General features: G+C 38.7%; 1 protein-coding gene across 1 annotated transcript in view; it reads left to right on the top strand.

The window, feature by feature from the left end:
* LOC113134695 (netrin-G1-like) overlaps nt 1-13,513 on the top strand; it is a 47,555-nt gene that overhangs the window by 25,910 nt on the left and 8,132 nt on the right. The window contains exon 3 of the mRNA XM_026314174.1: nt 11,678-11,850. Coding sequence (XP_026169959.1) covers nt 11,678-11,850 — 173 coding nt within the window. The remainder of the gene's footprint in view (nt 1-11,677; nt 11,851-13,513) is intronic.

The raw sequence follows: 13,513 nt of genomic DNA, 5'->3' as shown, positions 1-13,513 counted from the left end.
GTCTCCCTCTTCATTGTTCCTCAGCTATTGATCAGATGTCTGCTTGTTAATTAAGACATGACCGCTCCTGGCTAGCTGCGTGGTCAGAGCTGCACATCTGCAGGGCTGCAGCAGGGCCTGGGAATGAGAGGCAGCTAATCCATAAGTGCTAATGTGCTATTTCTCTCACCACCCCACCCCATCCTTTCCACCCATGTCATTCTCTATTTTTCCACTAACCTTTTCTTGTCTTTTTTCTTACCTCATTTTTCCTTCTCACCTCCCCCTTTACCCAGTATTCAAGATTTTGTCAAAGTAACAGTAAAAATGGCACCTGGCCAGGTCCTACATGGTGAGGACTGTGCAATTCAGTGTCACTGTTTTCCCACTACAATCTCACTTTTTAATTCAGTAACACAACCCAAAAACAGAGTAAAACACATCTCAATAAACTCAGAATATAGACTGCATATTGAGATTGAGATATACTTTGAAAAGTGATCCACACATAATAAATCTTGATTTTTATCACTTGGTTGGTGATTTGATCTCCAGCTCTCCCTGTCTATATACAGGGTCCTTGAGCAAGACACTGATCCTCAATTGCTGATAATGATTGATAGCATCTCCACTGGTGTTGGTGTGTGTACATAAATTAATATATAAATAAGGTCTAATTAGGGTAAATTTACTTAGTACGTTGTGTAAGAAATTAAAGTGTCTAATTGTCCTGTAAATACAAATGTGTCAACAGATATTTTCACACGAGAGAAATGATATTTTATTTTAGTATTTGTTGTCAGTCCAGTGGCATGCTCAAGAATGCCCTACACTTTACATTACAGCCTCTCTTACCACTCAGCTGGCCTTTTGTACGACTTCATTTGTGAGTGTATTTTTTGTAAATGCAGTACATCATGTTTCCCTTAACTGCAATAATGACTGTTAGCATTACATTACATATCCCATGTGTGCGACTTCTGTGACGTGAATTAGAACACAGAAGATTGAATTAGTTAATTCACTACAGCGTGTCTTTGCTTGTTTTGGTCTAGCAGTCTACTGATGGGGATTTGTAAATTGGTTGCACCATCTATTCATACAGTTATACTATAATAATAAGTAGCGTGTGACCTTTTTCATTATATGTGCATAAATGGGGGAAAAACATGTTTTGAAGTTAACAGTCTGCATGAAATTTAGAATGAGTAGAAATGTAATGTTATTTGGTAATACTGGTGTAACACTTTGTAACATGAGGTTTTGTGTTTTGTGAAAAGCAAAGGACAGTCTTCTCAGTTTGCGTCTTTAATAATTTGCATTGAGTCAGATATGTCAGCCATACTATATAATCTAAACAGGGGAGGCAAGGCAGTGTTGTTTCTATAGCATCTTTTACCAAAGAGGCTATTCAAAAGGCTTTACATAAAACATAAATGGCCCTTGAATTGCCTATATTAGCAAGCCACTGTTAGTTTGACAATTGCTCAGATAGCGACACACTTGCATATTGCAAACAGAGGGAAAAAAACAGCTTCATCATTTTGTTATCAACAGGTCAGGTGCAATTCTGTACCCACTAAAACATAACGACTAGCACTAACAGAGTAACTAACATTAACACAGGGTTAGCGTTGTGTAAAATAAAGAGAGATGCTTTATTCCCTACTGACTTTCTACGCTGACAAGTGTTAAACAAAAGCAAACTCGCTCTGACTAAAAAACATATTTTATCCTAAACCTTCCCTCTGAGGTATACATAAGAGTTATTCAAAGGCAATTTGGATACAAAAGAATAATAGTTTTAGATAAAATATAAAACATTTTACTGTTATTTTATGCTCTCCAATGTTCCCCTCGGGCCACAGACAAACTCTGTATCTCCCTCTCCCATTGGGAATCCTGAGCTCATAAAAGTACCGTATCACACACTTCAGCTGTATCTTGCACTTAAAAGGAGTCTTAAATGTGTAGCTCCTCTACAGTGCATTCACATGACGGGCATCACTCCCCGCAGAACCACATACAGAAGATCTAAACCCTGAGGATATCTACAGTACGTGCTTTCCATGGGTCGCATATATAAATACAAGAAAAAGCGATAATGATGTTACACCATATCATCTGCTGTGTAATGGGCCAGGGCATTTCCCTCTCTCATTTTAACTACTGACAATTGAATATCCTTCTATCCTGAAGAGATAGCCTTCTCACTCTCGTTGCGTGTCTGTCTTCCTTCCTCTCTCAGGCTTGCAGTTTTATAAAGGCAGGACTGAATGCAGCAGGAGGAAATAAATCAATATTCCTTCTGAGTGTTTGAGTACTGGATAATATTGCGTAGCTTTTTGGAATCGGTTGTTGATTCTTAGTTTAGTGGGTGGAAATGATTTCATAATTTTTTTAACCAACACCTTATTTTGTGCAATGTTACCATATGACCCTCATTCATTTTTCAGTCTGTGATTGGTAAACACAATTTTTATTTATTAAACAAATATGACCCTTTATCTTTATCTTGTATGCCAGTCACCTTTATTCTACTGGCAGCTAAGACATACTTCAAAATGGAAATTGCAAATGAGAAGTGCAAATACAATAGTCAATTTCTGCATTTCTGAAGATGGTTGACCTCTACCACAAAGATGTTGCATGCTGTGTAAACCACTTTCCAAGAAAATGCTTCTGCCCATGTTTTATTCCTCTTACCTCAGTCCTGATTTTTCACATGAAAAGGTTTTTGAACCCATATTCAAATTCATCTAGGAGCTATATCTGTTATTCTTCCTGCTAGGCTGTTTACTGCTACAGACGGATGTTTTTTCTCTTTGTGTGTTGTCAAGACTGTGCTGTTTATTTGAAGAAACCATTGCAAAGGTTCCATTTTTGGCCTAGTATTTACATTAAGCCCTCCTTTTCCTTTATGATTCTCTATGCAGTAGGTGAAAAAACATTAAAATGTGTCTTGATGAGTTACAGCCTGCAGATATTGTCAAACAAAACAAGATGGTAGCTTCCATTTAGAATGCAAAGTATAGTTTATGGGTAATAGTGTATATTCTCCAAATATGGATGATGGTTTTAAGGCTGCAGATTTTTTTAAATAAAAACTCTAAATTTCACACTAAATCTCTCACTTTAGTGTTACAAGGATTTAGCATTTCACCACAAGAATTATGGCCTTTGAAAAAGCTTTTAGAACATCATTTAGTCAGATAACAGTTGACAGCAGTTGATAGCAGCTGAAAATGTGACTAGTTGGAAAAGGTTACATTTATAAGGCAGAAAGCCAAAGTAATTACTGAGGCAAGCCCATCAGACACATGCACAGTTATTTTTTTCAGCTGGAATCTTTCTTGTTGCCCCTTTAAATGGCTATATTGCAATCTTGCCCTTCACATAACCACATGAGCCAACAGAAACTGCACACACACAACATGCACACACAAACTCACTGGCTCTTATCGAATCTCTCACATACAGTACACACACTTCCAGTCCACAGAGCCCATGCCCTGTGAACCATGACAGCTGTAGCCAGCTTGATTGACAGAGTTTGAAAGTCAGGTTCAAGTGCAGGTTCGCACGACCCCCAGCGTTACTCCACTACCACCATAAGGCTTTCTCCAGCTCTGCCAACGCCTGCTCACTTATCTTCCACCAGATGTGTGTCACATGCTGCGATGTTTTCTGCCAGTCATCTCCCAGTCTCCAGCGTTTAATTAGTGCTCATTAAGGCCCAGGCTTTCTTTGTAAATAATATATGGGTGCCAGAGAAAGTAAGCTCTCTCTGAAGGGGCAATAGCAATGAATAGTAAAATCATCAACATGGCCTTTTGCTACACTTACTGTGTGATCACGCTTTACTTGCAATGGAACACACAAGGCTGTTGTGGCTTTATGAATTCAGATGGTGTATATATGTGTGTATAGGTTTATGTGTGTTGTTCTCAGTAGCAGAAGCAATGTGTGTGTTTTCTTTTTTTACATTAGAGTGCCAACGCTACTTTTCTGAAAACAGATTTTTTTTTTATAGCTGTACTTTCAACCCTGATACTGTATTAGGTGAACACATGCACTAACACTGTGCTCGTGCACACAAACAGACACACACACAATGTACAGAGCATGCAGCTGGCCTCTGATTTCCATATTAATATGTCTTCCCATTGCTGATTTCTTCACGGCTTCCTCCTCGTCCGAGCGGCTTACATCACATAAATGAGACGGCCCTCCACCATGAGGGCTGAGGTGGGACAAGGGGGGTAGACATTACCATACTGTATGCCTACATCAATGCACAACCTCAATAATAGGCCCTGTCATTGAAACAAATCACAGGCTTTCAGTAGCAGTGGCCCAAGCCACGCAAATTCAAATTTCATTTCGCCTCAGCAGAAAATTGGAGCATGGGGAATGAACTTGTGATCCATTCCTAATATTTCTCTAACAATTTGGGGAGCCCTGGTGGGGATACTTTATATTTCGATGGAGGACGCAAACAATTTGCTTGAGATGTATTACATTACACCCCGAAGAATGACAAAATTGGCCACAGCACAGAGCGACGAAAACAAGCCTAATCGGACTCTTCAATTTCACGGTGACACAGTCTGGTGTAATGAGGTGACTCTGTGACTCTCCCCTCTCCTCGTGAAAAAGTTCAATGCTATCCAAAATGTAAAAGGAGTCAATGCACAGAAGTGCTGTCAAACTCATTATGTTGGCTGGATTTGCCTTGTCCCTGCTCAAATTACTGTTGAAGTAGAAACATCTGTCTTTTTTTTCCCAAACTCTCTTACTGCTAAAGGCAGCCTGGACAGATTCACTTCAGGTTGTGCATTATAGTAGTTTATGGAGCTTAATAAGTGCTTTATTCATTTATTTATGGTTGTGAACCCAAATATTTTAATAAATATAAGTTTCAGATTATAGCACACATCTTCATTTTTTATAAACATTCAACATTTAGCTAAATTTTTATTTTTAGATCACATTATGCAACCTATATTATTAATCTGAATATACATGAATAATTTAGTTTATTCCGAAAGAGTAAACATAGCAAACCAGATAACACTGAACATGTTTTCCCACATGAAAGGGGGCAGAAGGCAAGGCAAGGACAGGCAAGTTTATATTATATTATTTATTAAATACCAAGGACATGACCTCAGGGGTGGCTACTGCAATGTTCAAAGTGCTTTACATAAGACATAACCATGGCTTTGTGACACAGTTTTGAAAAGCAATATCAAATGGGTAAAAATATGCTAATGCTAAATCCAAACTGATTAAACTAGTAGGTAGATATTGTAGTTCAAAGTTGAAGTCATGAAGTTATAAGACTGTCCAAATTTAGAATCAATAACAGGCAGTGGCAAATAAAAAGTCTTTAAATCTAAAAAGAATTGCAGACCCCCAGGTTTGGAGGAGTATGTTCCAGATGTGTGCTTTCTGGCTTAGATTAGCAATAGGGCTTCAGTAATCTTAATCATACTTCTTCGGCCCCAAAAATAATTAATTCTGTTTGCAGAAGGTGTCCCTTTATGGACATGTAATATGGAGTGGATTGATTTTTCCTATAAGACAGTGGAAAGTTGTAAAAGAGATACATTTTCAAATAAATCCAGTCATGTAGTCGCACATACCAGCTCACTGAAAGGCAGTGTAGTAAGGCGCAGGATCACACAACTATTAAACATAATGGCAGCAGGACCAGCTTTTTAATTTAAAAGTGATTTTTGATGCTCCTGTAGCTCAGATGTGTCACAGCAGTCTTTCCTCTCATGTAAAAGAAATCAAACATCCTCTCTTTCCCTGCAAGATGTTGGCAGGTTACTCTGGTTTGTCCAGGTAACACTTTGACATTCATCTAAAACTTTCAGCAAGGCCAAAGTTTTACTCAGCAGCCTTGATCTCTCCATATCTGTCAGAGCTATCACGGGTCAGGATATGTGAGCCTCTCTAAGTGTCTTGTCGAGGAAAGTTTCCGTATGTATTTATACAGCATAGAGGCACATTACAGCTTCTGGCCATGGGCAACTTATATGAGGAACAGGTGAGATATAGAGCTGAGGGAGGCTGGTGCTCAGTCAGTCTTATCTGAGCGGTGGCCATGGGTTAAACCTCTAATGGAAGAAGGAAAGAAAAGGGGCTTTCTGTTTTAAATGACTCTATAGCCATTTTATGAAAGTTTCAAAAAGTAAAGTCCACATAAACATTTGAAAGTTTTAGGCTGTGCTTTAAAGAGAAGTTGCATTTTTATTTCAGAAACCATTTTGATGGAGCTGCCATCTTTATTTTCTTTATCTCCACAGCAGCAGAGCAATGCACAGACCGACATTTTAGCTACCTGCCTTTCATTAGTGTGTGGCCTGGCACTGTGGGCTTCTCAGCATTTCTACCCTGCAGACAATTAGGTCAATCATATCACTGCCTTCACAAAGAGAAAGAGAAGTCAGGTTGCTGTGTGGAGGCAAATGTGACATACATTGTGTTAGTAAGTATCGGTGATTGCTTTTATTAAAAAGTGAGTAGTTCTCGAAATGTACATTTAACCGGATTTCCAGTTAATCTGCAAAAGAAATTTTTAATTAATACACATTTTTTATCCACTACACTTATGCAGAAATTAGGAGCTGATTTGTTAAGATGATTGACCAGTGACGTGTCCTTCAACTTTCAGAAAACATCAAATGAGATTATATTATTAAGTCTCATTAAAAATAGAAAACCTTGGGCATAATGAGATGGAAGTATTGCATGTATGTTTATTTAATACATTAACTGCAGGATCAGTACAGGGTGCTAATTAGTCAACACAAATATATTGCTTTTGCTAGTCTCCATTTTTTTCTTCTTCAGTGACAAGAGACATTTAATCACAGGCTTCATGGACATCATAATTTTATTTATGCAACGACCTGACCAGATTAGCATAAAAGATTTTAAAATTTTGAACTTTGTTGTTTTCCCTGTGTGAATGCAGGTGGATCGTAATGCAGACAGTGTTTTAGCAAGGCAGCACACAAGACCAAGACCAAGTATTATTATTTACATTTACACATTTATTTTCCATGCAAAGGTCTGTTTTGATGAAAACAATCAATCTCACCAATCTGACAACTGGAGAGTGAGGGAGATGCCAATCAAGGCAAATATGTAACACCTGCGTGGGTGGACTGCAAGAGCATTTAACAAAATCTGAGTGAAGATACTGGCTAAAATTGATGGATTTAAAATTCAAATATCTTCTTTCTATGCAGATTTTTTTTTTATTTTCAAATTATCTCCTGGCTGACCCATGTTGTGCTGTGCTGCAAGAGAGCTGGGATAGGCTCCAGCAGATCCCCACGACCCTAAATAGGACTAAGCAGGTATAGATAATCCTGTTACATTCTTTTTTCATTCTTTAGACCACTGGACTCTTTTAGGCCAGATTATCATAATGACAATTCATTGCGTAAAATTCATTTTACTGTATTTTTTTTTTGGTGAAGTTAAAGACAGATAGCGAAACTGCAAGATGCTTAAACTTAAACTTTATTCATTTAGTTATTTTAATGTTCTTTTTTTCATGGAAGTCATTGTAAGGTTCAAATTAGCAAGTGACAATTTACTGCAAATAAAAGTTTCCCCTAACCTGTCAGTTCAGGCTCTTCTCTCTTGAGGTTTCTTTTTAACAAGTACTGTGAACCTCTCTTGTCTTGAATCAGAGATGCTAGAAGCTGTCACAAGGAAGAAAAGCTGTGTTAGACACAGAGTGCATGTCAACACAACACCAAGCAGCCAGGCGAAGCCAAGAGAAGGCAGCAGCCAGAGGAGAAAACATAGGGCACTGCTAGTGTCTACTCTAGAATATCAATCTAAACTACAGTACGCCCAAATCTCACCTTCCTTCACTGTAAGGATTTGTTCATTGTTACAGTAGTAGCCTGCACACTCAGAATTCCCAATCAAGATCAGTATATACTCACCAGGTGCAGCAAAACCAGATACAGTAGTGTACAATATCTTTGTTCTCAGTGTGGTGGTTAAAAGAGGTAATTTGTATTTAGGATGGTCATCGCAATTCTCATAATTAGATAATAGATCTATTAAGCACAATTTAATATTAAAGGTATTGTTTATTCAAATTACAAAAAGCAAAGATCAGTGGAATGTCTTACTGGAATGCGGATTTAAGATTACAAATAGTTTGGGTTTTAATTGCTCAGGATGACTGTGAGATTCATACCTTCATACTAATACACAGAAGAATTTCACTTGTGCTGCTCACAGCATTGCAAATTTATTTATTATGAATTTAAACAACTGTATGTTTTTCCACAGGCAAAGTCCTGTTTACTGTGGATGATTCAGAGCACTCTATGTGCACGCTGTGAACTGTTTTCACTGTAACGATTTAATTTAAAAAAAATAATCTCAGAGAAAATTATTGGCAAATGTTTGGTTGCATTATCCAACAAATCTGGGACATTTGTGCCTGGACTGAGATGTTGTTGTTAATGAAGACAGACATCTAAAAACCTGTTTTAAAAAAATAAATAAATAGAAAACCTGTATGGTTAGGCAAATACAGGACTAACAGAGGCTGTTTATGTGTGTAGTTTATTAGTGGTTAAATGAGAAAGCATCAGTGTTTTTTAAAAAAAAAACAGCTGTGTTTATATTCAAGTGACACATCTGACTAGTGGTAATAATCATGACGGGTGCACTGAGACCATGGTGGATGAATGGGTCAACAAACCAATGGATTTTACACAAGACAAGTCATTTCCTTCCCATAATAAATTGATTAGTTAGGCTATTTATTTTCAACAGTGTGTTTTATCTGTGGCATTATATCCTGCTGCTACAATACATGGCTCTTTAGGTTGTGTGAGTGTTTGGAGAGAGTATGTGTCCTTTGGTAATTTGGCTGATTGGAGCCTTTAACTAGAGACTCACAGTAACTAACATCCCTCTTGCTCACAAAACACATGCATGCACCTTTACTATGAAAGCATTAATTTCATTGTCTCTACGAGCATTTTTACCATCAGTTGAAGGAATACAGTTAATGGAAAGGATGGGGGGTTAACTTGTTTGAATAATGGATAATACCAATTGCTATTGGGCTGAACACAGTATAAAAGGTCATTAAAACTTTATGAAATGTGTCTTTGTAACAGTCCTGTTCAAAAGGCTGGACATACAGGGAGTCTCTTCTCTCTTGTGACCCAAGCTGGGGACAGAAAAACTCTCTGATTTCAATATGACAATGCCAACGGCAAAAGCATTACATCCCAAAGCTCCCCTGAGTACACATCCTCTATCAGTGTGCTACCAGCACAGGTTGGGCCAGATGATCCAGATTTTGCTGGTTTTTAATTAAGTGGAAGGTCAAATCTCATCGCTCTTGACTTCAGGGAGCGGCTGCTGTCTGCATGGCAGAAGAGCTACACCCAGTCATTAATTTTATGGAGCGGGGACTTTAATTGATTAAAAAGTTAAGGACTATGGGGAATGCGTGTTAAGAGGCACTAGCATTTAGTTGCTCTGATGTGGGCTGGTATTCTGTGGCATTTATTATGGCTGACAATATTGTGAGACAGCATTTAATCTAAGGAAGATGGTGATTTTATAGATTTTATAGATAGAGATGTAGAGTTGTTTTCAACTTTAATGTTGCTGTAGCTGTGAAATCCATGAAATTGAAAATGACAATTACTTTTATGGCTTCAACTTAAAGGTTTCCAAGATAATCTAAAGTTTATGTGGATTGCTACATGAATTTAAGATTAATCATTGAAAACGGTTCTATTGTATAATATCTAAAATGCAGAGGCAGCAGTGAGACATTTACACACAGGCTGGGAGGTTAGTATTTCCTGGGACATTTTGGCCACTTTGGTTACCAAGTGATCACTTCTCATGACACATATTTGACAAGTAATATTTACAAGGCACCTTCAAAAATGAAGATTTTCTGCTTATAGTACTTGAGTGAATACGATGAATAAATGTCTATAGCACACACGTAACATAGTTCTAAACAGATATGTAAATGTCTGTATTAATGCATTAATAATGGATAGATAACTAGCCAGGAACATATACAAGAATGTGCCGTTAGTATTTTTAAATTCATGTATGCACAGTTTCACGGAAAAGAAAAACAAATAATAAATACATTATAACACACTATAACATAGTCACAAGCCAACAACTATATGGATATATACAAATGGACTATATTCAACCCAAGCTTTGTCTTACAAAGGCTTTGCATGTCTGTGCATTTATGCATAATGTGTTCCCATAGTGTTTGATTTCTTAAAAATTGCAACATATTAAAAACAATTCTTATGTTTTGTAATGACACAGCATTTATGAGCAAGTCTACTCCTTAAAATAAACTTTTACCTACAAGAAGATGTTACTAGAAAACCGCATTATTTAAACCTTGTTCACTGACTTTCTACTGCTGTAGAGAGCAGGGTATAGTTTCCCTTGTTTCCCGCAGTTATCTATCATTAATGCCAGATGTCACAGTAAGGCCAGGAAGTCAATTAGAATGAATGTATTTCTGACTGCTGCTGTCATTTCTCTGTCTCATGTTCATTGGTAATTGTAGGCAGCAGATACCCGGCTCCTCAGTCTCAAATGGAAGAAATCTTTCCTCGGAAACACTTTGTAAAAACAAACATAGGCATGATGTGAAACCATGAACCGCCCAAAGCCCTTGGGAGGTCTCTTGTGACAGATCCTCTCGATGGTTCCCCTCTCCCCAACTGTGTCTCTGTCTCTGTCACCCCCCCCCTCCCGCCCAGTCTCTCTAGAAGACGAGGTCACTGGTTGTAACCTCTTACCCTCGTAGGAATAAAATCAAATAGAGACACATATATTTGGAACACAAGTGGAATATGAAACTGTAACATCTAATGTGATAACAAACACAGCCTGTTCCTTCCTTTGATAGGGCTCCTTACTTCATCTCACTGAGATGAAAAAGGTTATCTTCTGAGAACATGCAATTTATTCTCTACTCATTCAGGCTGTTGGACCCACAGTAGTGAGCATTAAACTGCAACCAACTTGTTCTTTTTCGACAAGCTTAGAAATACAAGCACATTTGTTCCATGTGGTCAAAACAGGGGTAGGTTCGGTTGAATGTTGCATGTCGTCAGGCCGTCTCTCCTCTCCTGTCAGGAGCATCTGTCAAGTCTGCCACAGTTGTGTCTAATAAACCAGCTCCGCCGACCGGTAGGGTTTCCTGCCTGAAGGCTCCCTTGTCAAATAACACAGTAACTTTGAAGAGAAAGAAAAAAAATCTCAGGCTGCGCAGCTTCTCTTTATGGTATCATCTCTCATCAGATCCCTGTTTTGTGCTCAATTAGGAAATCTTACAGAGTGCCTTTCATTTAGCTCTCAAAGTGCCAAAAGTGACCTTATTCACATTACTGTGCTCTCCACAGGGGCAGCAACAAATGAGGCCTTGTTTTTTAAAGGAGAGCATAATGAAGCTTTGTGGAGGCATGATCCAAGTCAGACAACTCACCAGGATTTCACTATACTCCTGTCAAAAAATTTGAAAGCGGCAAATAAACACAGCAGCAAGGGCAGACTTTGTGTATTCCTTCTAGAAAGTATTGATTCAGCGGTTGCAGAATGATGCCTATTCATGTCTCTGTTTTTTGTTATCTTTCTGTCTCAGGTGCAAGTGCAACCTGCATGCCAACAGCTGTGTGTTTGACAAGGGGAAGCTGGGCTGTGAGTGTGAACACAACACCACAGGGCCAGACTGCAGCCGCTGTAAGAGGCACTACCACGGAAGAGCCTGGAGTGTAGGCTCTTACCTCCCTATACCCAAAGGAACTGCAAATATATGTAAGTATATCAGTGTTTCTGCTGTTCAGTAGATACAGACTGAGTGTGCCACTAATTTACTAGTGAAGAGCACTCATTCTGATACTTTTACACTGAATTTACCATTTCTCCATCAATGTGAAGTAATGCTAGATATTTTTCTGTCTGTTCACATGGTATCTCTGAGGCAGAAGGTGCTCTTTTGCATTATCCCCATTATAATCTTGGATGGGAGCTGAGTCACATTTATCAAATCCCATGCCTGGGGGAGGGGGCTCATTGCCTCAATAAATCTAATACAGCCACTCAGGGATGTGGTGGTGGATGGCCAGGCGAGGCCAGATGGTAGAAGATCTAGCCCTCTAGTCCTCCATTCACACTGATTCAGCCTTGCATTCAAAAATTCTCGTGGCAGTGGATTTTGCTCACTTGCTAAGTTTGATCATCTGACTTAGTTTTGTACAGAGACATAATGTTGCTATTGATCCGCTGATGTTGTTTGAGTAAACTTGTGCTTTTCTTTGTTTTTCTTTGGGGTATTTGATGATGAATTGGATGATTACGCAGTAATTTGTATGTGTGTTCTGTGTCTGTGGATGTGGATGCATGTATGTGCACAAAACTGTGTATGTGCCTCTATGCACATGCATTACATTTGATTGTGTGTGGGAGTTTGTTTGTGGGAATGTTTGTGAACTCTAAGGAGATATTGCTAGATTTATCCCTGCACCTCTTCTGTGTTATGAGTCTCCCTGCAATGTGGTGCTCACTGTCAGATTGACAGGCCGTTATTAAAAAATCCAACACTTGGCCGCATCTGCACTGAACTGATGAAACCAAGGTCTAGCCATATCAAAAGCAATATTAGCACTTGTTTGGCAGTGGCATAAAATGCAATAATGTTACACATGGAAGTGACGTAAGAATATTGGTCCCCCAGGTGTTGAATGAACACACTTTTGTCTTGAATTATTCTTATTTCTCTCATAAGTAAAGCCCAGGCCCTGTGACATGCCTTTATCCATTATGTGAAGCTCATATTTCCTATGAGGATATTAAACATACAGGCCTTGTATCAAGATAAATATGCTGAACGTGCAAAATGTAATTATGGTTTAATAGCTTTCATCTGTCATCAACTCTTCCTCTTTAATCATGGAAGGCATTTATCCCACAGGTAGAAACAGGATGAGGTCTATTACATATTCAAATCCCTGCTCATGCAGATATATGGACATATGTGACCCTTCATCTAATAAATTAGAGCCCAAAATGGAGCCCTGTGTTTCTATGAGCCATAGCTGTCAGCAGCAGCGAGTGCTTCGAAGTGATTCAAATCCAAGGTTTCCCTAAAAAAGGAGGAGAAAATCTGTAAATTGCCTGCAGAGCACAAGAGGAATCACTTCGAGAATTATGTTGACAGTCCACTTTGCAGAGACCGTCAACTCATCTTGTGTTCCAAAGCAGGTTCACAGGTTAAGAGGGGTTGGGGCTGAGAGTTTGATCAGACTGTAGAATGTATTCAGGCTTCAAAGGGCAATATTGTTTGCCCTCCATTTCTTACACAGAACAACTATTGGTTAGGAATTGCAGCCTGCTTGCCTTCGTGCAAATTGGAGCTTAAAATCTGCAATTTCCCTGCTGCTGCAGTGTTGGTCTTGCCAGAAGTTGTTGTGACAGCCTT

This window comes from Mastacembelus armatus, chromosome 17 (genome assembly GCF_900324485.2).
Source record: "Mastacembelus armatus chromosome 17, fMasArm1.2, whole genome shotgun sequence".
In the NCBI taxonomy this organism is placed as follows: Eukaryota; Metazoa; Chordata; class Actinopteri; order Synbranchiformes; family Mastacembelidae; genus Mastacembelus; species Mastacembelus armatus.
Note: the sequence above shows the minus strand (reverse complement) of the source record. Positions and strands in the feature narration are given on the sequence as shown.